This window comes from Bombyx mori, chromosome 4 (genome assembly GCF_030269925.1).
Source record: "Bombyx mori chromosome 4, ASM3026992v2".
NCBI lineage: Eukaryota > Metazoa > Arthropoda > Insecta > Lepidoptera > Bombycidae > Bombyx > Bombyx mori.
This window is the reverse complement of record NC_085110.1, coordinates 7,738,478-7,764,579: the sequence shown is the minus strand read 5'-3', so window position 1 is coordinate 7,764,579 and position 26,102 is coordinate 7,738,478. Positions and strand designations below refer to the sequence as shown.

Genomic DNA, 26,102 nt, shown 5'->3' with positions numbered 1-26,102 from the left:
AAAAGCTAGTTTATAATAATCGTTCTTTAATAGTTGAAACATGTCTTAAGGTCTGTTTAGAAATGAATCCTTCTCGTGTTGTAAAATATTGACCTCCAAAAAAGATGTATAAAGTAAGCTGCTAAAAATTACTCAAATCATAGTGCCGATTAAATCAATTCCGTAGAGGTGTAAATTACAAAACGTTTTGAGTTTGGAAAACAAGCAGGCCTGTTTTTTTCTGCTATTGTTCTAGGAACAATTTCCTGATATGAAACCCTTTGTTATAGTGTGATGCGACCAGCTGGCGCGCAGCCAGATCTACATGTTTCATATTTCACTGGATCAGCACAGCTTACGAGAGCTCCGATGTATTTTTTTAAGTTTTTACTGAACTAAAAATCCAAAATTCACAATCCGTAAAAACTTGGGATAGTAAACAGTGGTGTTAAAAGTTACCATACCATACCATACGCACACCATGTACACAGAAACTCTTGACGGTACTGTCGAAAAAAAATAATAGGATTTTTGTTTTGTTTTATCTTATTTTTATACTAGTTTATACCAAGTTCTAAATCTGTACACACGTACCTAGCCTTCATTCCCGCAATAAACCAAAGGGAAACGGGGGTGACTGAAAATCAGCGCTGTTCGATTTATCGACCTTGAACAGTATTAGCTGAGCCACCTCCTTTTGCCTTTTTCTCTTTTTTTTCAATTCTTTTATTTGTATTTTATTTTATTTAATGTGAAAGGCAATAAATTATTTTCTTATTATTATTATTAAATGCATTCAAATATTTCTTTTAAGTTCATGTTGGTTTATTAAAAACCACACAGTGCCTATTTGGAACTTTAAGTAGGAATTTTGACCGTGTGCTGTCCTGGAAGTCTCTTTTGCCCGGCGTATCGTGGTGCAAAAGTAGCCCACAAAGCTGCTAAGTGGGCTACGGCTGACAACGATATCAGCTTTTGCCAATTATATGTTAACTTATTCAGTATGCGCCAACCTATCAAACCACCCGCTTTTGTAGTACATATATTTTCATTGCATATACCATCATCATTATATTATATAAAAACTCCTTTTACTGATAAATATACTACGAAAATATGCATTTTACGATACCTTTCTGCATTTAACGAGATATATTGTTGCAGAATAGAACTTTTATTTGAAACCATAGCGCGGTTCCAACAAGCGTATAATAAAACTAGATTATGTCTAGACCGTACGAAACCCCAACGTAAAGTGTAACGCCACAACTATAACATACATAAACATTATCCAAACATAAGATGTATCAAATAAGACACATTCTTTATTTTTAATAAAATAATTATTTTAAGTGAAATGCGAACGGATTAGTCCAATTACAATTTACTATGACTTGTTATAAGATATGAAGGTCAGTACCTATTCCATATTTTAACACAAGAATAAAAGTGGTATTAGTATGCGGTGTGACCTCAAACAAATACCGCCCTTTTGTCTGCTTTTGCCGCGAAAAAGTGACATGTGCCAGTTTGACAGATGGAACAGCCGCTAAATAACACAATTGAGGTTTGAACCTCATGTCTGAAACTGCCTACCACCGCATGTATCTAAAGTCGTAACAATCATGTAGTAATGCTTATTAGGCTCTAGTAAACACTTAAAACTAGCTGGTCCGTAAAGCTCGATAATGGATGTCAATACAAGCTAAAAAATAAAAATTTAAAATAGACTATTTAATATACTTTTGGAATATTGTTTTTTTTTCAAATAAATTTATGATAAAGCAAATAAACAGCTACAAAATAAATAGTACAAACCGAACCTTTCTACGAGCCTAAACAAATACTTAACTACAAATTTAACTTGATTGGAGAACAAACAATACGACGAAGGTTGGTTGCAATTCGTTATAGCGAAAATAAACTATTTTTATTGACTGTTGCTTCAATTGCTGATTGAAGATATGCTGGAGATTTTTTTACATGGATTTTGCTAGAGGTTCAATGGCATTTCCGCTTCGCCTAACTGAATCTACATATAATAGCGAATCAATGAAATAATGTCATAAAATAAATTGTACACTAAGGATATCCTTAAATTTTTTATTTCACCGAAATTCAGAATTCATTTATAAAATTTTGTTATTCATGTATTTATTATACATTAATATGATAACATTATTAGATGCTGTTTTTCTGTACTAGTATTTGAAACGTAATTGATTTATCATTACTGGCAATAAGCGGCTGATGAATTTTATTTAAAAAAAAATGATATATTTCCAATTCAATATTTTATTTATTGATAAATGTTTTTTTTTATATTTATATAATAATTTGTATATTATTCATAAATTTTTTAGTCCGTGTGATGGGTAGAAATTAAAAATCCCTCGCCTCGAAAACACCGTCGGCCGGGCGTTCTTTAGATGAGCTACGCATCTGGTTGCTCAGTAACAGTAGGTGAGCTCACGGGACTCAAGCCTGACGATATTGCTAACACAAACTCTAGCAAGAGTCGTACTTCGCAGAAACTTAGATGGATGGACGAGCTCAAAATACTTCTAGGTTTTTTCTATAGATTCCTTCCCGCTTCGTTCGAATTAAGCGTTTTTATAGAACACAAATGGCTTCTTTAGTAATACTCGTAAAGAGACTATCTAGGAGAGGAAATAAGGGTCGTCGCCGCAAACGCACGCACGGAAATGAAGCAACCCGCAGACGTTTCCTTCTGCTGCAGCTGTTAACTCTACCAAATACTCTCGGGATACCATAGGAGTGTTGTGGCTAATTTAAATATTTATACTTTGTTAATGTAGAAATTTATATATTAAATTGCGTTGCATTTTTTCGTTGGCTGCCTGGCAAATTATCTTTGCGTGTTTAACCAACAAAATGTCTAAGAAATTCACAACTGTTTGCATTATATGTAAATTAATAACAGAACCAAATCAAAGAGGTTCTCTGAAAAGTAACAGAAAAGAGTATTTCTTCGTATGTTCTTAAGACTTCTTTCAAAATCAGTTATCATAATTAATACCTAATATATGCTATATGCATATAAGTATGATTGCAGACTAATCATAATTCAACAAAAAATATCTTTAAATTTCTAAGTTCAACATTCAAAGCACCATTGATCAATTACATTGTAATAGGAATCCGACCTATGTATAAATTTACATCGGAGGATATCAAATTTTAATCAAATTGTAAATCATTCCTTAATCTTAACGATTTCTTTTGTCTCAAGAAAAGTATTAGGGATAAGCTCCAGAGTGGCTCAGTTTATATTCGACGGGGATATCGGTACGGCACATTTGCTTCCAATTCCATTCTCGAGTCGGCTCGTTGCAGCGAATAACCCATCGCCGAGATTGTCTCACCCGCGTAACCGCACTATTTCCACGATCCTATCACAGCGAGGCCCCTAGCTCTTATAAGAAACAATCAATATGAAAGGATAAAACAATTCAAAACGGAATGTTTTTTTTATATAAAATAAAACCCTAAGCGTGACCGGCAGTTATACGCGTGTATGTCCCTCCAGCCAATAAGAACATGTAGGTACCTAAGATATGTGTCATTGAAATTGAATCTCTCCATTTCTCCGTTGTGTGAAAAAGAGCAAACACATAATCGCATTGAAATTACACTTGAATGCTGCCTTGAGACATTACCTTATCAATACCTCAATTTTATTATATAATAAGCATCTTTAACACTGAAATGCATAACGGCTTCATAGTAGAAATAAGCACGATGGAAATACCTATCTGTGTGGCTTATTCCCTACCACCAGGAAGTAATACGCCATGCGCCACCACGACTTCCCGTATAGGTTAAGCATAAAAATAAATCCAACAACCTTTCTTTTTTAATCTGTTTTTAGAACTAGGAACATTCGAATAATCCGTTGCTAAAATTCAATGCTATAAAACAAATTCAATTGTCTACGTGAATTAAGAGTGAGGCGCTAATTACAAAATACTCATTGTTGGCATTACATACCTACTGCTCACGCTGATTCTCGCATTCGTTCCGTACGTGAATCGTAATCTCGTGCCGGCGAACAATAAATATCACCTGCGGAAAACAACTCTCAACTGGCTCCATTGTTTTTCACGTTCGTGTTGAAAATTCTACAAAACTTCGCAGTAGTATATAATAATTATGGCTAACAAATGACATCGTAAAAACGTGTTTCATAAAAACTTTTATAATTCAATTAGAGACATATAGTATGTTGGCAAATGGTAGATGAAAATATGTAGTGTGTTCTATGTAGCAGTTTCCAGACATAGATAAGGCTTTATATGTATTACGACTATCCACCTACCTTTTATAAAGGTTCGTCTTCAGAAATAAAATCAGCTATTTGATAAGTATTGTAATTCAGCACGTTTTGCGTACTTTATTGCAAATAAGATACTCAACAACGTAAGCTAAACTCTATTTCACGATTCATTGACTAAGGGATATTTAAGTTGAATTGCTCTACTGAGGTTTGTAAACTTTATCTTCCGTGCCCTACAGAATATAATTTAAATTCATTCACATTTAAATAAATAAAAAGGAGTTTAAGACAATTTATTTATTTTGTTGTTGTAGAGCTGCATGTACGAGCTCACTGCGTACATTGTGTTAAGTGGTTACTGGATACCATAAACATCACAACGTGATTACCACCTTGAGACAGGAAATCGAAGTCCTAATTTAATATTTTAATTTTTTTGCATGAACCCTGACTCTGACAATACTAAATAGTATAGAAATTCGTTTAGGGACTAAAAGCTTTCCATTTGCACGCTAAAATGTCGTAGGTAGGTAAAAAGGTAAGGTATTCGTCGTCTTTCCCGTTCCATTTACTTGAACTTCTCCACACGCTATATAAATAGATACGTACGTATAGAATACATTTGCACACGGTTTATTAAATTAGAAACAGTATTTGAAAGTGCTTCGTCGTTACATGATTGTTATATTTTTTCCTGCCTAGTCGCTGGTAGCCTAAGGGCTCTCAACCTGAGAAAATTGCTGATACTAGCCCTAGCAAGTGCTACACTGAATCTAACACCGGATCGGAATCGGCACCCACTGACAAGATCCGGTAAAAACTCAGTGGGTTGTGGCTATGGGCTAGGTTACACGTCGAACGTCGTATTCGACGATTAGGACAAGAACGATGCCGATGCTTGTAGAGGTAGAGCCTAAAGTTTTATAATATGCACGTACATAAAGTGTAATCATCATAATAAATGGTGTCTTTAAAATTAAATTTCATTGAATTTACAGAACACCTGTTCGCATTGCAACTATTCTATTAATTTAACCGGAATATTTTAAAATAGAATCAGCATTCTTAACTTTGTTCATAAGTATTAGAATTGATTTTCGATAAGCTTAAACTTCTAAATAGCGTTTTTGTGCCTTTGACAATCTTCGTCTTCTTTAATCCCGGAGACACAACTCTTTCATATTTATTACAAAACAATACTATTTCAAGAGTAATTAATTACTTTAATTTTATTGAGAAAAGGCAGATCAGATCAGGTATCTGGTTTTTATAGTATATAAAAAACACTTCGATATAGGGATGAAGAAATTTTAATATTTTATTACATTGTAATCATCTATTTAATCATTTGCATAAATATTATTTAACTTTAACTTTATTAACTTGTTGTAACTTTATTATTGTTATGATTATTAAGAAACGATGAAGGTCCTAAGGTGAAGGTTCTAAGTTGGCCGACGGCATTCAAATTTTGGTTTGTATAGACTTTGGATACTATATTACAAAAATTTAACAAAAAAGAAAACTGACTTCAACAAGATAACACAAAAATATCATCAAATTTGTCAAAGTTATAGAAATATGCATTACTAAGGACAACAGCTCAAAATAAACTGGACCAATATTGATAAAAACTTTGAAATAATATAAAAATCACCAAAATCAGTTCACCTATAATAAAGTGAACATAAAAAATACGAGGCGAATTGAGAACCAACTCATTTTTTGAAGTCACATAAAAAGCTCAACCAAGAGAGGCGAGAGGTTTTTTGGCTATCTACTAACATTTCTTTTTCTTTTGGCCACTTTTCTTTGCTAGTTTTAAAGCATCAAAACAACTTCTAAGAGGCTTTGTCTAGAATTAAGTTTAATTCGCGAATTCCCTATATATCTTCTACCGGGTGCCACGAAATGGTAATTCGAGTTTAGGAAAAAGAAAGATGCGTCTGGAGCGATCTCTAGGAAGAAGTTTGTTGCACGATGGTATTTGTTGAGTTTTTGGTAAAAATTCAGTCACAATGATGGCGTTGTACGAAGGCGCATTATCGGTATGCAAAATCCAAGAGTTTTGTTTCCACAAATCTGGTTATTTTTTTGGAAAATTTGCTCTCTTAAACGCCGCATAACACTCATATAATATAATAGTCGTAGTCTTTATTTTTCATTTGACCTTCCGGTAAGAATTCCGGATCTTTAGCACGATAGTCAAAGAAAACAGTCATCAACATGACTGACTGACTAGTTTGCATGTCAAAATCATAAACCCGCGTTTTATTAAACAGTTACAAATTACAATGCGTTTCATGAATGTTGGGTTGACTGACAATTGACTCGTTCTAACATATCATCAACTACTCATATGGGATTGAGTTTTTAGAGAAAACTTTTTTTGGGACTAATGTAAAATGAAATAAAAACTAATATTAAAAAAAAAGACATGCCCGCTGAGTTTCTTGCCAGTTCTTCTCAGGACGGAGGCTAGTTTTTGTGAATTGGCAGTAGTTCTTTTTGACGTTCAACAAGTATGTACAGACCGTTCACCATAAGATGTCCCCTGCCTTGAGAGTTGGTAGCATTGCCAACGGTGTTAAAATTATTGTTTTGGCTTCTGTTGCTCTAATAAAGACCCCCTATATTAGTTTTTCTTCTATATTTTCAAAGTACAGATATCGACTTGGCTTATTTTTATTATATGTCTAGATAATATATAGCTAAAAGACTAGGCAGGTTGTAAATTATGAAACAATTTAAATTTTAAATTATTTATTTATTTCATTTTTCCTCACAGTAATTATGGTCGAAAGAAACGATTCCAGACATATCACTGTCACTTGCATAAGCGTCGTCTGACGTATCCGAATCTGTGCTGCTGTCGTTTCCTAGTTCAATTATGAATTTATCCGTAATATTATCCATGCAGCCATCACGTTCATAAAATTTGTCTTCTAAATGTTTTACGTGTTCACACTGTTTTTGCCAATCCTGAGGAGTTATCGATGAAAAAGCTTCTTCAGTTAACTTCACGATATTACCAACTTCTTGGCCGACATTATTGCTAGCTACTCGTCTCTTTAAAAGACTCCACATAAACTCAATAACATTTAAGTCACAGTGATAGGGGGGCAACCTAACCACTTTATGGCTATGACTTATCAATAATTGGTCAGCCTCATAAATGGGCGCTTCTTTGTGCTCTTTTATAATTTGATAAAGCTCTGCTTTCAACATTGTTGGTAAATAAGACAATTCCTTATTTGTAATCCATTCTTGCATTTGGAGTTAAGTTAAGAGAGTTTTTATTTTATTTTAATTCTTTATGTCAGTAAATTCTTATTACCCATACTAAAGGCATTGTGTCTGAAGCTTGTATCCCCATTTTACAAACCTGTCATGGCGGCGACTCGTGCTCGCACTTGATCGAGTCGAATTATAGGGGCTTGGTTTGCCTTTTCTTTCTCACAAAAGGCACGAACCTTTAACACGATCTCTCTTGCACTGCTTTTAAATGGCTTTGGCATGATTAATTTGAAGGATATTACATATTAACACAAAAACTAACAGCACACGTCACAACAAACAATCTGACAACAACAGATTGACAAAAATGACAAGCAATAGTGCCAACATCACGGCAGGGGACAACTTACGGTGAACGATCTGTACTTTCATTTATGTTGAATAAAATTTTTTTGATTGATTGATGGCTACGGATGGATTCGTGAGGCACAGAAAGTTAGGCGGCTATCTCTCTGAAACTTGAATGAGGATTTTTAGTCACATTTCCTTCATTTTTGCTATGTTAACTTCAGTTGCAGACGTTGCTGACCTACCCGAGCGAATCAAATCTTCCATCATATCTTGACCTTTTTTGAACGCCATGTGCAATTGGGCACTCTTAAGCACGGGTTTTTGATAAAGTCGATTCACCATGGGCCTTCCATAACATTTTCAGTGACTTTCCGAACACAATATTCCACTGGCGATGCAAAATTTAAGACTTTGTTCGATGTTTTCGTCCATTATAAAATTTGGAATCGACATTAGGTATGATTAGACAGTAGTGTATTTATTCTAAATAAAATAAACCACTCAAGCTCCGCGGCAAAATGGAAAGGATTTATACGAATCTAACAAACAACAAGAACTTAAATTAAATTGGAAATCGGAACCATAAACAAATTCCCGATATTTTTTTTACTGAATGTATGTCATTAGAATAATTGGTACCTGCCCGCGGAATTCGACACAACCACAATAGTCACTCACTACGAGTAAAATAAATCCTTTAGAACTCGTCGTGGCTTAGAAAAAGAAGACGCTCGGTGCACTCGTTAAGCAATACACCACAGTTCAACGGTATATGAATTTGCTAAGCTAAGCTTAAATACTTTATTGTAGTTAGTTTTTTTTTGCCTATCTATCAGCCAGTAGCTTCGAGGCAATACTGGCTTCCCTTAGTTGGTGGGTGAGCACACGAGAGTCAGCCTGACAGAATTTGCTATGCATATATGCTATACATCTTTCTTATCAACGGCAATGATTCATTGAATCTACCACCAGAGACTGTATTTAAAATTATTTATTATTTCTTTCGGAATTTAAAGTTAATTATCAAGATTTCCAGCACTATCATAACTAAATCATGATGCAAGACAATAATGCCACCATTTTTTTTATTTATGGAAATAAAACACAATTATGCTTTTTTAAAAACACCTTATTTATTTTAAGATTCTAAAGATTTATAGCACCAAGTCACAAAACATTAGGCACATTTTTTATCTAAGGATGTTTGTACACAGTACTATTTTAGGCATAAAAAAGATGATTATAACACAAAACGGTTACATAATAATGTAATCAATATATCAAGCTCAATTCAATAGTAACACATATTAAAATAAAATCAATGTAATTTCAAAATCAAATTGAAACAAAAAGCTTCGCCGGATTTAGGAAAAAATTTATTACATGTTGTAGACAATGTTAACCATATTTATTTTACAATTATTTTGGTGTATTTCGTGTTAATTTACTCAAAACAAAATGCAAACGTCCGTGTCCTAAACGGTACGATGTTCAGTGCATTCGTATCGAATGATGCGAACTTTTTTGCCGTTATTTTTTAATTTATTATATTAACTTAATTATTTTAGTAAACCATTTACACTTATACAACTAGATTTCCGTAAAATTTTAGTCTTTTACGGAAGTTACAACATTCTGACTCCAGGCTTCTGTTTCTCTTTGCAGGTTATTGCGAATGTTAATATTCAATGTATATTACTTGATCATTTATAGTATGTTTTAAGATATTGACAGATGATTCAATAATGGTTAGGCCAAGTCTTGCTTCTGGCCTTGATTCGCGTCAGACGTTCGGTCATCGGTAAGCCCGACATCTGCGTGCGTAATCGGGCGCCACCTGTTGGAGCCAGTGCGGTTGTATGGCGGAGACGGTGATCATGTACGTGCGGCGGGTGTGCAGCAGCTCTGTGTAGAGCAGCGCGGGGGGGGGCGGGCTGGCGGCGTGCAGCGCGGCGGCGGGGTGCAGGCTGGCGGCGCCCCCCGCGCCCGTCACGTACCGCGCCCCGCCCCCCGCCACGCCCGCGCTCCGAGACCACGCACAGTTGCTGAATAAGCCGCTCAACAAACACTTCAGCAACTGCAATACAAACGAGCGAGAACATTAGACTTGCACGCGTGCTCTTGCCGTGACATAATGAAGCCTTTTTATAATTACTAGTGGTCCCGCAATAGTTGAAATTCGACTATAATTAATTGAAATTATAAGTTTGAACATTATTAAAGTTCTATTGTCAAAATACTTCTATAATCACAAATTTCGCCAAGACTACACTATAGATAAATAATATTAAAGATAAACAACCTATTCTCAATTTGACCATAGACTTGAAGCAATAACAAAAGTTTATTAACAAACAAAGAGTATATTAAATACGTGTGTGTGTGTGTGTGTGTGTCAAATACATGGTAGTTTGTGTAATGTCTCTTTTATTGATTTAATGTATTATTATTGCATTTAAACTTTTTAAAAATCTTAGCATTATGCACTCCTTCTCTATATTCTCTATAAGTGTGGGAAATTTCATACTCATCCGTTCGCGCAATTTTCCTAAAAAGGGGTGCAAAGTTTTTACTTCACTTATTAATATACAGATTATAGAGATAAAAAAGGAACTCAAAACTCACTACGTGTTAAACAATTACCAAAGTCCGTAAATAAACACAATATATTTAAGCGACTTAATTAACTATGTGACTAATTCAATAATTAACCCATCGATTGGATGATTAAAAATGTTGATAGCAAAGTTAAGACAAATCAATCTAAACACTATTAAAATTCGTAGGGTGGTCATCACTTTTAGCCGGGGCTGTATTTGTTATAATGTAGTGAGAGTTACTGAATATTTTACACTGTACCTGATCAGTTGCAGACCCGCAGCTTGATAGAGTTAAATTTAATCTCTGACATATTGCAAGTAACTGCTGTCGGACTTCGTAAGCGTACGTTAAATTTCGATGATTTAAATAGTTTTCTTTACACCATTGCTAAAAATGACAATTAAAAAATTACACACGCTCCGACAAAAAACTCTTGATAATTCGTTAAATAACTCTGATGTTGCACAAAACTCGATGCGCCATTACTTTTTTGCTTATACTTTTTTTTTTTTATTGCTATGATGGGTGGACGAGCCCACAGCCCACCTGGTGTTAAGTGGTTACAGGAGCCCAAGGATATCTACAACGTAAATGCACCACCCACCTTGAGATATAAGTTCTAAGTGCTCAGTATAGTTACAACGGCTGCCCCACCCTTCAAACCGAAACGCATTACTGCTTCACGGCAGAAATAGGCAGGGCGGTGGTACCTACCCGCGCGGACTCACAAGAGGTCCTACCACCAGTAATAAATAATGCATTACGTATTAGTAACACATTATTAGTAACACGTAATACGTATTAGTAACACATTATTAGTAACACGTAATACGTATTAGTAACACATTATTTATTAAGGTCATGCATTGCTATGAGCACGAACCACAAGGGATGTGTAATAATAGATAATCTGACTTTGTGTAATTTTAGTAATGGGCGGTAAAGTAAGGACGGGGCGTCTTAAGATACTGGGATGGACTTTGTAAAAATAGACATGATGAACTTTGCGAAAATTTATATGCGAAATAAATTGTGAATGCAAAGATGACGTATGATAGGCCTGAATGGAGAGAAAGGACATTCTTTGCCGACCCTACATAGCGGGATAAAGACAAGTTGATGTCAAGACAAGTTGATGTCAATCCTACTCATTTGTAAGTATATCTACAGGCGTTAGCGCTGGTAAATTGTAACTGGTCATTGAAATCAATATGTGTACTCACCAGAGGCGGATTATCCGTGAGGCAAACTAGGAACGTGCCTCGGGGCGTGTAGTTACAAGGGGCGCGCGAGCTCAGAATTTTTAAATAAATAAAAAAAATAACATATCGACGATTAAGAACTAAATGCCTGAATTAAATTTCCTGGTCTACTAAAGTCTAGGGTTTGATGATACAACATCATCGTAATTGCAAAACAACTTGTTAAAATTTATAGTATTATGATGGCGATTTATGGCCGGTACAGGGGCGCCGATAAAGTGATTGCCTAGGGCGCTCTGTGTGCTCAGTGCGAGTTTTGTAACGTTCTCGATAGCGGGAAAGTTAACTCAAATTTGTATAGAGTCGGAACGATTGCCTACATTTGCCGCTAGGGGCGCTGTTCCAACTGCATACAGATTTGAGTTAATTTTACGCTATAGAGAAAGTTAAAAACCCCGCACTAAGCACACTTGACCTTTAATCCGCCACTGGTACTCACCTTTTTTAAAGTAGCTTTGCAAAATGCTTTAAAAACATTTAACAAGGTGATGTGGTCTCCTGTTGGCGATATAAATTTTCGCTTTACTTTCAATGCTTCTTCGCGTTTGTGCATCGGCGTGTAGAATATATTTTCACTAGACAAAACTGCTACTAAACTTAAAGCCTACAAAAAAAATTTCATAATTATAATATAAAAGTTTACAAGTCTAAATTCATTATTAAGCTTCTGTACTTTACCTCTTCTAAGCATCCATATTCGGGGGCACTCAGTAGTACTTTCGAATATTTGGGATCTATCGGGAATGAAGACATTTTGCGACCTAATACGGTTAATTTTGGAATTTCTACGCTGTCAATTGCACCTAAAAATAGGAAAATTTACAAAATATAAAATTTGATTAAATGATAAATATTCGCCATTTATTATCGAAATCAATATTATTTTGTAGATTGAATTAACTAAAAGTTTCCTATTATTACAATAATCGTTCTGTTATGCTCCTGGGTACTGGGTAATGAAAACCAGTTTATTTATCGCTCTAGTTGACTACAGAGCTCACCTGATCTTACTGGAGCAGATAGAAATAACGACTAGAAATGAAAAATAGTTTATTTATTTATTGCACTAGTTGACTAAAGAGCTCACCTGGTCTTATTAAAACACATATAAATAACGACGTGACCTAATAACCTAATACTAATAACATTTTGAATTTTGTTAAAAAGTGATTTTAATCATTAGCTTAAGTAAAATTTTCATCGTACCCAATTCCTTAAGTAACGTCAATGAAGCAGTGACGGAGTCTCGCGGTGGAGAGTCTATCAGCGGGAATGTGCTCGGTTCAACGCCGGCTGCTATTAGCAACAGTATTGTTGGTGCCAGTGGACATCTGAAACAAATTGTTAAATGTATTTATGTGCTTATTCATTAACATTTTTATTATTATATAATTCAACCAAGTTTTGAATTTATTGATATTAAATTTCTTAATTTTTATCAACTTCAACGATCAATTGAAAATTTGCACAAATATCAAAGATCAATGACAATGCAAGAATTTTATTATTTTAGGTCAGTATCCTAATCGCCAATGATCGATCAGAGAACCAGCGAAGTAGTCATGCGTTTCGTTTGGTAGGTTCGGTGGATGGGTTCCAATCTACAACAAAATTGAGAGTTCCACGTTGTGATGTTCATAAGCTTCGATAAGCGTGTAGATACTAGGTGATCTGCAAATTTATGCAGCCATACATAAAATAAATATGTCAATAAAAACGGTTATGACAGTATACTGAACCTTACGGCCGACGTTACAGAGCCCTCGAAGGCTCCATTGGCCGGGCGTCCTTGGAGTGAGCTGCGCCGTCTAGTTTTAGTATTAACCGCGGTAACCCCTTTACCCCATCCGGGTTCTGACCTCGGAGGGAATCGGACGTTTGGGCGCAAAAAAAAGTATACTTTACCTAAGTATTTCAGGCGTAGGATGTAAGGGTCTTGTGTTGAACTGCTGCGCGGTATAGAGCCTGTAGGCGGCGCCGGGCGCGGTGCGGCCCGCGCGGCCGGCGCGCTGCCAGCCCGCCGCCTGCGACCCGCTGCGCACCACCAGCCGCTCCGCACCTGTGGCACTACACCACGACCTGGACGCACCCACATACGATCAATTTAATAATCCTTTTTTTTTTTTTACTGCTTAGATGGGTGGACGAGCTCACAGCCCACCTGGTGTTAAGTGGTTACTGGAGCCCATAGATACCTACGATATCTACAACGTAAATGCGCCACCCACCTTGAGATATAAGTTCTAAGGTCTCAGTATAGTTACAACGGCTACCCCACCCTTCAAACCGAAACGCATTACTGCTTCACGGCAGAAATAGTCAGGGCGGTGGTACCTACCCGTGCGGACTCGCAATAGGTCCTACCATCCTGTTCGAAATTCGAACACATTCACTAGCGTGAGCATGAACGTGTCGTCCACTTGGTCCTAGCCGATTACTGGAGCCCATACTTAACATAACCCTGAATCGTATCGTAAAATTTTAGACATCAGAGTAAAGTCTCAATTGTATTAAAATTACGATTATCTCGGTTTTTAACTACAACTCGTGATGTATTTGCCGCAGATAGCTATAAGTAGAGCAGTACGACACTAATCCGTTGCTGTTTCATAGGTCACTAGCTATAACCGTCGAAGTCGTCGTGGCCTTTTTTTTTTGGTCAGGAGGAAATCGCCGGACTTCCGCCCTCCACTGGGGATGAAGGGCGGGGCATGTCGGAGTCGAACTGACTAAAGCCTCCTGTCGCTCAACAACCCGCGCCCGTACCTCGCATGAGACAGAACTCATGAAAAGGCAAAGGGGGGAAAGTGAAGCGTTTAGTGCGGAGCACATCTCTCCCATCACCCTCCCCTTCGGGACGCCGGACCGGCGGTCGTCGGCGCCACGACTACCAGCCCTCTCGGTCGGCAGGCTATCCGGAGTCCGCTTAGATGGCGCCGGTTAGAATGGGTTATCCTACGGAATACCCCGCTGGGTCAGAACCAACGTGGGTCAAGGATAGCCGGCCTTCCATCACCCGGATGCTCTTGCGTAAAACGCGTGCAGAGCAGCTTGCACGTCGTCTTCTTAGGCCCCCTTCGCCGGTCCCCAGACCGACATGTGAAGGGGACCCGAAACACTTAGAGGGCCAGGGCTTGGGCGAGATCCGCCTCCCTGGCCCCCGCTCGACGGCGGCGGGCTTGCGCGTCTCTTACGCGCCCCGCCGCCTCCTTCTGCGAGATGGTGCACTCGCAGAAGTCGAGCATCGCCTTCCACGGCTCGTCGTCGCCGAGCATCGATGCCACAACACTCGGCAACGACAAGTCGTTTCCTAGTTTTGCGACGAGGATACGGCGCCACCCCTCCCATGCGGGGCAGGCGACGAGCGTGTGGTGTTCGACTGGTGTTCGAATCCCAGGCGGTTTCCAATTTTTCTAATGTAATACGTACTCAAGAAATGTTCACGATTGACTTCCACAGTGTGAAGGAATAACATCGTGTAATAAAAATTAAAGCCGCAAAATTATAATTTGCGTAAGTACTGGTGGTAGGACATCTTGTGAGTCCGCAAGGATAGATACCACCACCCTGCCTATTTCTGGCGTGAAGTAGTAATGCGTTTCGGTTTGAAGGGTGGAGCAGCCGTTGTAACTATACTTGAGACCTTAGAACTTATATCTCAAGGTGGATGGCGCATTTAAGTTGTAGACGTTTATGGGATCTGGTAACCAAAAAAAAAATTTTTTTTAAAAACTAAAATTTATTTATTTCTCCCTACACACATACACATATTATTGATTACTACCTTTCTTTTACAACACCAGTATCAATGACACACTTTATCCTGGGAATCGTGACCGATGCCTCTGCTATATTAGTCGCGAGGACTATTTTCCTGGTACCCGGCGGTGTCTCTTTCCACACCTGCATTTGCTGTGCAGGCGGAAGGCCGGCGTATAATGGACAAACCCGTATAGGTGGACCTGTTGTTTCCTGTAAATTTATATTTATCGTAAGACAAACAAAAAGTACATTAAACTGTAATATAAATCCAAAGCAATGTCAATTTATTTCATATCATAGCTATACATACTTTTCAGATACATACTTTCGCGATTTGTTTTATGTTATACATTACAGCTTCAATCTCTTCTTGCCCAGTTAGAAATACAAGAAAGTCATCACTAAAACAATAAACTTAAAGTTAATAAAATTTCGTGTTGCATTTATGTATATTGTATACCAAAACACAGATACGATTGTACAGATAAGTACAAAGATCTTGCCCACTTTTGTCACAAAGCAGTAATACGTTCCGGTTTGAAGGGTGGGTGGGGTGACAATTTTCTGCAATAACTCCCATATCTCAAGGTGGTTGATAACTTTTATACTGTATGTGTATCTGGTAACAACTGAATGTCAAATGGATATCATGTAAACTAACAAAGAAATTGTAGAATATATGTTTTTTTGCAGTTATACTTCTTTAGGCGCGTTATGAAAAATTTATGAGAGTCAAATTTTACGATGCGCGCGCACCGCGACACAAAATTAACAGAAATGAAGTTGCCCACTAAATCGCTGATTAGAATACGACCGACGTACCTTGGCGAGTCTGAATATAGCCGCAGGTGAACTTTCGCGCATGTACACTCGTAAAAAAATGTGTTATTAGCATTCATTTTTTAACGTTAAATATTTATTATTTAAAATTTTTAAAAATAAGAAATAAATTTAATAAAAATAAAGTATAACTTCTTACGCGCGTACATAAGTACCCGCACCCTTTTTTTATATGGAGAAGGTATATTGAATTCTTTGTGATAATTAGATTACTGAAGCAAAAGTAACTTGAATCTTAAATTAACATTAAATCTCTTACTCAGCAGGGGTAGTAGTGTGCAGCTGAAATATTGTGCACACAGCTGCATACTGGTAATCCTCTTGCTTGGTTTTAGAATGATATATTGTCACAGGATGTGTACGACCTTCCAAATATATTACTGGACAGCTGTCAAAATAATTTCTAAATGTATCGACATCCATTGTCGCTGACATTACAATGACCTGGAAATAAAATGCCTTTGAAAATATGAATATTTTTTCTTAATATTAGAATACATTGTTTCAATATACTTAAGATCAAAATTAATTTGAAATATATCTTTTTGGTTTCAGGATTATAGATAGTGTAGTATCATTCAATGTCTATATTATTACAAATAAACTAAGTTTAGTGTCATTTTGTACTCTATTCATCAACCATTCTTTTCTTTTATGTTATGGATGTAAGATTTGGAAACTTAACATGAACAATAACAATAATATACAAATATTTTGTTTGTCATTGTAAGGTTCTGTTTACCTTTAAAGGATTAATAGTTTTTTCATTTCTCTCCTTTTGTGCTAATTTCACAATTCCAAACAATATATCAGTGCTCACAGTGCGTTCATGTGCTTCATCCAGAATAATAACTGAATATTTACTGAGCAAAGGATCTAAGATAGCTTCTCTAAGCAACATACCATCAGTTAAATATTTCACTTTAGTTCTAGGGCTTGTCACATCTTCAAATCTAACTGAGTACCTGAAATTATAATTATAATTAATCAATGCACAAATAAAAGTGATTCTTTGAGACAATTTGTTAAACATCACATTACCCAACAATGTTACCAACTTCAGTATTCATTTCAGCAGCAACTCGCAATGCAATTGTAATAGCAGCTACTCTACGAGGCTGAGTAACTGCTATCGAGCCAGTGCCTTCTAATCTCTGTTCATGAATCATTTGAGGAATCTGAGTGGTCTTACCACTTCCTGTCTCACCTATTATTATCATTGTGTTGTTTTTTCTTATTTCTTCTAATAACCTGAAAGCCAACATAGTAAGTAGGTTAATTAACATTATTTATTTCTGAATTACCAGTCCTGAGTTATATAAATTACTGGTCTTACTGATGTATCATTGGAGCTTTATAAAAAATTTATCAAAAAGTTTAATCCATATGATCTTACTCATTCTTAGGGTTTCTGTCTCCTAACTAAATAGCACTATCTTTGTAGGATAACTTTTATCTATTATCTTTGTCTGGCGAAACTTAAGACAATCACTAAAATACTTGATATTTACTCTGAGAAAGTGGATCAAATCCAGCATGTACTTCCCTAGATTGAAATTTGGAAAGAAATAAATTAGTTTTGGCGTACATGTGAAAAGTAATAAATTGATAATTATATCATTTAGCTAATTTTGTGTTTTAAGACAAACTGGCAATAGTAATTGTTTATTAATGTATATTAATTGTAAAAGTGGATAAATTTGGGAAAGTCCTAGCTTCCAAAAGTTCAGTCATTTCAGTAAATTCTAATAATTAGTAATTAGGCAAAGTATGGCCTGCAGGCCAACTGCGGCCCGTATTTAATGCGGCCTGTCGAGATTCCATCCATCCTAAATATTCTAGTCAGCATTTTGGCGCATAACATCTGACGTTTATAATTGAAAATCTTCGAATCTTTAATGAAAGCTCCAATAAGTCAGGGGGGTTTTGAGCTTTCACTATCTCATAATTAACTTGCCATCATTATAATTATCTCGGCAGTCTGTCACAGGTATTAGTTTATTTATTGGAAAAAACCATTCTCTTCACCTATCTATCACACGCCTCACGTTTCACACACCTAACAAGGCGTAAAAATAAAAGGTATTTTGTTTATTAAAAAGCTTTAATACAAAAGATTTTTTTCTATAATTCTGGCCCTACTCTAGAATTTCTTAAGCTTTGTGGCCCGCCATTAAAAATGATTGCCCACCACTGTTGTATACTCATATGTATGACAATCCTGGACTTGAACCTGGTAACCTCAGGTGGAGTTTTACTTGCACTTGTCAAGTTTTTATTTCGCTCAACACTTTCTGACTGTTATCTATAATACTTATAATGCTCCCAATAACTACACAAAACCAAAAGTATCACTGTCCAAAAAGTTTCATTTAGTGTTACTGAAGAAATAGACATTTTTCATGGCTTTCTAAAACAGCTAATCTGAAAAGCTAGTGTTAACTTTAATCACCCTCACTTTTGATGCCATCTCTCAGATACTCAAGTATCAGACTGGCTCCATTATTCCTTACTGCACACCTTTGTTTCACTTGTTCTCTGTTTCATTAGCATTAGAATGTCGATGACCGTATCTTTTTTATCCCATACTTTCAATTTTAATCCCAGCACAACCTTAGTTTCTTATTTAAATGTAATTAAAAAACTATTTCATGAAAGAACTTATGTCTGAGACTCACCTGCCTCTAACCATAAATACAGGCAGTTTCCTTCTAGCTTCTTGCAAATCATCTGAATTTTTTTTAACAACATGCGTTTCTATGTTTTTAGAAACTTCATGGCCATTTTGTAAACAATTACTAATACTATCACTTAATAATTTGACCTTTTTCACACAAATACTAGCTGTCGGTTTCTTCCTCTTAAAACCATTTTTAGTTTCATTGGTCAAACCTATTGAGCAGTACTTTGAATCCATTTTATTGTTCTTAGATAAACTAATGCTAAATTACTATGGCAAAGTGTATGTCATGAATCCCTAGACATTATTATAACTTAATTTTTTTTTTCCGGAACAGACCAAAATTGCCATCGTTTTGGTATGTTAAACTCGCACACGTTTTAAATTAAACTGTGTAAATTGCTGTAATTAACTCATGAATCATACACGTATTTTTAAGTGTTTGATTTCCACTTTATTATTATTTACATACTAATTGTTGGGTATTTTCAAACCATATTATTGTGTAATTCAATACATATTTCGTTCTTAATTTACTCAAAAGTAATTTAAAGTCTATTTTCTTCAGTTACTGAAACGAAAGTGTCAAATGATGTCAATTAAACTTCAAATCAAACATTGAATCAAACGAATCAAACACATGGCTAGCATAGAGTAAGGTGAATGAAGTTAGCCCCTCAAAAAATTTTTTTTTTCCTGTTTTCTACTTATTTTCTATTAATTCGTTTGTTCATCATTTGTTCTTGATTGTTCAATGTTAATAATTGTTTGTTCCCCATTTATTTATTTTAAAAAAATTATTGAAAATATATCTAAAAGTTAGCCCCTCGATTGCAATTTTTAATATTTTTTCGTCCTTAATTACTCGTAAATATTCATTTTCGATTGTTCATATATAAAATACGTTTGTTCTCTTTCGAAATTACTCATTTTTTGTTTAATTAATTGTATTAGTTGAATAAATGTATACAAAATATGTGTACTGCGCATGCCATAAGTGTATAATCTATGGCGCATGCGTCAACTATAATGCCTAAACTTTCTACGCGGTTTTAATCGTGAAAAAAAAACAATTATAAATCCTGAAGGATCAATTAATTGGTATACAGTTTAATTAAAAAAATTAAAAACAAAATAAATAAAATAATGTGCATTCGCGTAAAGTTAGACCAAATACATTTTTCCATCCTCCTATATACCTATCGCTATGAAGGTATAAAAAAGATAGGTTAAGAGTTCACATAGGTAATATAAACCAATAAGTAAATATGTTCATTATTTATCTTTCAAGAGATAATGTAGGTATACATTAAAATAACATTTTGACACAGTCGAAATTATATTCCTAACATTAGTAAAATAACATTTTAATAATTTTTTTATAGGTTATGTATTGAAATTGTTGGAAAATTATTTCATGTTTTAGCTGGAAAACTACATGGAGAATTATATGCAATACAAGATAATGAGCTCCATTAAATGAATTCGAATGAAACCAAACTGTTTACCATCCAAATTCGATTGTCGGGCAGATAGAAAACGAAAATTCACTCATAGTGAACCTCGGCCTACATTTGTGAAACGGCAAAGACTCACTATTATCAAGGAAATTGAAGAGACAACTAAAAATGAGATGTGTCGTATTATTATACTTTTGCCATCTTGTAGTCAAGGTAGGTGTAACTGTCAATAATTAGTTACACTCACAGATCTCCTAATCAAATAACAATATCAGAAAAAATGAGAATAGTTAGTTAGTTAGTGGAAGTAGCCAAAATGGGCAAGTGGATCTCAGTTCCTATTACATAAGGTACTAGGAAGTTTGTGAAAATGAAAATTTATCACAGTGTAATATCACTTACTTACTTTAACAGTGAAGGAAAACATTGTGATGAAACCTGCACACCTAAATGTTCTTAGGATTTTCTTAGTTGTGTAATCCACCAACCAGCACTAGGCCAGCGTGGTGGACTAAGGCCTAAAAACCCTCTCAATGGTAGTGAAGGCCAGTGTCCAGCAAGGGGATATATTATATGGGCTGATGATGATGACTAGGAAGTTAAATACTACTACTACTACTACGACAGTACACATATAATCCTATATATTTACAAACTATACGTTTGTTGGAAATTGCTAACATTATTTCATATTTCCAGATGTCCAGCCACTTGAAAATAGGTGTAGTAATGACAAAGCTATCCATGTAGCTCCAGCACAGGAACACAAAGGCAAGGCAAGTGTGTATTGCCACATCACCCCTTAATATATCTGAAGCAAGTATAAGTAAACAATCAGAACCAGCAAAAAAAAAACTGTTGTTCCTGAGGACAAATTTGACAGTGATGAGTCAAATGCACCAGCAACAGAAGGATCAACTGTTGACTATGAGTTATCTCTCTATATCTCCACTCCATCAAAGACTTGTGCACTTCAGACTATAGTTCTCAAGAAGACTAAAAAGTTGAAAAAATGAATGTGTTAACAACTTTATCTAAAGTGAAAAATGAACAACGTTTATATATTGGTCTTCCACAAGAATTATGTTTCATAATAGGCTTGATTGAGAAACATACAAATGTTTCTGAACAAAATATTACATTATGTCTGATGAGAATAACATTAAATAGAACATTCTCTCAATTGGCTGATGATTTCGATTTATCTGTAAGTCAAGCAAGCAATATATTTTTCAACAAACTCCCAGAAATTGCAAATGTAATATCACCCCTTGTTAGACTATAAAAAAAACAATACAATAAATATATATGCAGGAAGGATAATTGATGTCAACTTGGTGGAAAATAGAAAGTTTTTAGATAGTTTGCCACCTACAAAACTCTTTAATTAAATAAGTAATCCTTACTTAAATAGGAAGTTTTGTAAGTATTTTCACTCTTCATTCAAAAACTACTGAACAGATTTTAATAAGACTTTTATGCTGGTCTTCTATGGCTAGCAACTCATTATTATTTTGATTCTGTTTTCCACAAATGTGCTAAATATGGGCTTATATATATGAAAAGGAATAAATATTAATGTTATGTAACCTTTGTACCTGTATGTTAAGAATAATTTTTAATAAAACATAATTTAAATTGAAATATTATTTTTATTAAATCACATTCACTTTGTACACATCAATATTTTGTACTCCCTAAAAGGAAAATAGGTATAAAGTTTTTTTTAAATATTTAACATTACATTTTTGGGTAAGATTAGAAAATTGTTATTCTTCCAAAAAGAAACTACATTATCTAACAACTGTGCAACTTACTCGGAATCAAAATCAATACCTACTAATTATAGTGACCTGATTAGTTTTTTCAAAGTTGCTGGATGCTACACAAAAGTAGCAAGTTTTACTTTTAGCACAATACATATGCATTTGAACTTGTGCATAATATCTTTCTTTAATTTTTTTTTGCCTTTTTATTTATGGAAACATAGCATTACTCACTTGCTTGTTTGTAGATCTATCAAAAAAACATAATTTATGTTTTTTTTAGCACAGTGGGCAATACCCTATTATTCATATTAATTATATACGGCGCGGCGATGCGAAAATTCATTACTGAATTATTTAAGAATGATAGGCATAATATAATATTTTAATTCGCGATCTGTTTATAATTTTTAATATATGATTTAAAAATAAGTTATCTTTAATATTTTTAATTTTGTGATTTATGGGGTGGTCACAGTCATTATTATAAAAATAGAAATTTTGAGGAAATATAAATGTTTAATACAAATTATTTTGATAATCGAAATAAATTCATATCAATCCAAATTCATATTTGAACTATGAAAATTGTATGGTATGTAAACAGAAATATATTTTATAATTATAATGACTATTTATTCCATGCAGTATCGGTTAGAGAAGCTTGCACAGCTTCTCTAACCGACACTGCAACTAGAATAAAGTCTAATAAAGAATAAGAATAAACTTTTCTTCGAAGTTCAATTCTACAAGGGTATTCAATCAGATAGCTATCTATCTGTCGTTCCTGTATGAAATTTTGGTATGTCGAAATCTTGGATAAATCCAGCAAAGCTAAATAAAGTATTTACCTAAAAAATATGTTTATGCTTAAAGTCACGTGTTTATGTTATTCGAAAGTATTAAGCTCCAAGCAGCATTTAGCTCCAACTGAATTCATTAAGAACCAATTTTTCAATCAATGATTAAAACAACATTAATACTGAGAATGAATATTTATTTATAAAATACACATATGTTTTGACCACGAATTTTGCACGATAATTTAAATTAATATTCATTAATATTAATTTAAATAAATATGAATTAATCTTCTTCTTCTATAACCCATAGTCAACAGTTGATCCTTCTGTTGCTGGTGCATTTGACTCATCACTGTCAAATTTGTCCTCAGGAACAACAGTTTTTTTTTTTGCTGGTTCTGATTGTTTACTTATACTTGCTTCAGATATATTAAGGGGTGATGTGGCAATACACACTTGCCTTGCCTTTGTGTTCCTGTGCTGGAGCTACTTGGATAGCTTTGTCATTACTACACCTATTTTCAAGTGACTGGACATCTGGAAATATGAAATAATGTTAGCAATTTTCAACAAACGTATAGTTTGTAAATATATAGGATTATATGTGTACTGTCGTAGTAGTAGTAGTAGTATTTAACTTCCTAGTCATCATCATCAGCCCATATAATATATCCCCTTGCTGGACACTGGCCTTCACTACCATTGAGAGGGTTTTTAGGCCTTAGTCCACCACGCTGGCCTAGTGCTGGTTGGTGGATTACACACCTAAGAAAATCCTAAGAACATTTAGGTGTGCAGGTTTCATCACAATGTTTTCCTTCACTGTTAAAGTAAGTAAGTGATATTACACTGTGATAAATTTTCATTTTCACAAACTTCCTAGTACCTTATGTAATAGGAACTGAGATCCACTTGCCCATTTTGGCTACTTCCACTAACTAACTAACTATTCTCATTTTTTCTGATATTGTTATTTGATTAGGAGATCTGTGAGTGTAACTAATTATTGACAGTTACACCTACCTTGACTACAAGATGGCAAAGGTATAATAATACGACACATCTCATTTTTAGTCGTCTCTTCAATTTCCTTGATAATAGTGAGTCTTTGCCGTTTCACAAATGCAGGCCGAGGTTCACTATGAGTGAATTTTCGTTTTCTATCTGCCCGACAATCGAATTTGGATGGTAAACAGTTTGGTTTCATTCGAATTCATTTGATGGAGCTCATTATCTTGTATTGCATATAATTCTCCATGTAGTTTTCCAGCTAAAACATGAAATAATTTTCCAACAATTTCAATACATAACCTATAAAAAAAATATTAAAATGTTATTTTACTAATGTTAGGAATATAATTTCGACTGTGTCAAAATGTTATTATAATGTATACCTACATTATCTCTTGAAAGATAAATAATGAACATATTTACTTATTTGTTTATATTACCTATGTGAACTCTTAACCTATCTTTTTTATACCTTCATAGCGATAGGTATATAGGAGGATGGAAAAAATGTATTTGGGCTAACTTTACGCGAATGCACATTATTTTATTTATTTATTTTTTAATTTTTTTAATTAAACTGTATACCAATTAATTGATCCTTCAGGATTTATAATTGTTTTTTTTTCACGATTAAAACCGCGTAGAAAGTTTAGGCATTATAGTTGACGCATGCGCCATAGATTATACACTTATGGCATGCGCAGTACACATATTTTGTATACATTTATTCAACTAATACAATTAATTAAACAAAAAATGAGTAATTTCGAAAGAGAACAAACGTATTTTATATAAGAACAATCGAAAATGAATATTTACGAGTAATTAAGGACGAAAAAATATTAAAAATTGCAATCGAGGGGCTAACTTTTAGATATATTTTTAATAATTTTTTTAAAATAAATAAATGGGGAACAAACAATTATTAACAGTGAACAATCAAGAACAAATGATGAACAAACGAATTAATAGAAAATAAGTAGAAAACAGGAAAAAAAATTTTTTTTTAGGGGCTAACTTCATTCACCCCATAGAGTACCGTATGGACAGGGGAGGGACGGGGAACAACTTTTTTAAAAGGATTTAAGACCTGGTACCTAAGACTTTTAGGTCATGTCTTATTTTAATGTTATATTCTTATTTTCAAGAAAAATAATATGGACTGAAACGAAATTAAGACTATTAGTTTGAGACACTAAACAACTGGGATGAAATTCAATGAAATGAGATGGAATGGGATGAAGTGTAATCTCAGTAAAATGGTGGTCATTTACTGAGATTTTTTCAGTGGACTCTTTGGAGGATCCCAAGAAGTTACATCCAGCGGTTTTGTTTCATTTTCCCACATTTGTGCACTTTCACAGGTACTCCTCCTCCGTGCGTCGTATTCCTCAGTGCTGAGGGTCGTGACCTTTAAGGAGCACTTTTGTTAGAACTACGTTCCTCCATTCACTCCTGTTCTCCGCGCAGTGGATAGCGACATTGATGCTGGATTCCACAGTCGTCTTAATCTGATCGGACTAGCGCATGGAACTACGCCCCGTAGGCCTCTTTCCTTTCACTTTGCCGGTGACGAGAAGTCGTTCGAGATTGTCACCCTTTTTCCTCGCAACGTGGCCGAAAAACTAAACAGGTACTAAACAGGTAATAAACCACCGTTATTACACATTTAAACCTGAAGGAACACTAAATAGACAAATTAAAACAAATCACACAACTTCACTCCTCGCGTTCCCGCCAAAAAGTCCATCGGAGAACAACCATCAGAAATTCAGCATAGATAAAAAAATATGTATTATGGCGTTGCTATTATGGAGGGTAGAACTAAGGAGTAGGTACCATCTAGTGTACTAAAAAGTGTCCGCTGAAAGGGAGACAATTAAAGTGGTGCTATAATAGCAAGTGAAAAGATTTTAAAAGCGCCATAAACTACTACACTTCTGGTATATTCCGATTTGCATTGCGGGCTATCCTGCTAGATGGAGCGACGACCTGCGCAAGGCAGCTGGCAATGACTGGATGCGTAGAACCGAAGATCGGTTTCAGTGGCGAG

At 35.0% G+C, this 26,102-nt stretch overlaps 1 protein-coding gene and 2 long non-coding RNA genes across 3 annotated transcripts; 1 reads left to right on the top strand and 2 right to left on the bottom strand.

Annotated features, from left to right (window-relative positions):
- Positions 1 to 8,972: 8,972 nt before the first annotated feature.
- Positions 8,973 to 19,618, bottom strand: LOC101744134 (ATP-dependent RNA helicase DHX33). Its single transcript, XM_038010615.2, has 12 exons — positions 19,008 to 19,618; positions 17,371 to 17,580; positions 17,072 to 17,294; positions 16,589 to 16,773; positions 15,815 to 15,890; positions 15,512 to 15,699; positions 13,633 to 13,806; positions 12,934 to 13,058; positions 12,406 to 12,530; positions 12,167 to 12,331; positions 10,724 to 10,852; positions 8,973 to 9,941 (listed from the first exon to the last, which is right to left on the bottom strand). The coding sequence occupies exons 1-12, from the start codon at positions 19,244 to 19,246 to the stop codon at positions 9,660 to 9,662; spliced, it is 2,121 nt and encodes a 706-aa protein (XP_037866543.1). The 5' UTR covers positions 19,247 to 19,618; the 3' UTR covers positions 8,973 to 9,659.
- Positions 19,619 to 19,909: 291 nt separating this feature from the next.
- Positions 19,910 to 22,113, top strand: LOC134198760 (uncharacterized). The gene is made up of 2 exons (XR_009972941.1): positions 19,910 to 20,682; positions 21,169 to 22,113. It is a non-coding gene; the product is annotated as an uncharacterized LOC134198760 (long non-coding RNA).
- A 1,102-nt stretch (positions 22,114 to 23,215) lies between these two features.
- LOC134198759 (uncharacterized) lies at positions 23,216 to 24,937 on the bottom strand. Its single transcript, XR_009972940.1, has 2 exons — positions 24,062 to 24,937; positions 23,216 to 23,575 (listed from the first exon to the last, which is right to left on the bottom strand). It is a non-coding gene; the product is annotated as an uncharacterized LOC134198759 (long non-coding RNA).
- Positions 24,938 to 26,102: the final 1,165 nt, after the last annotated feature.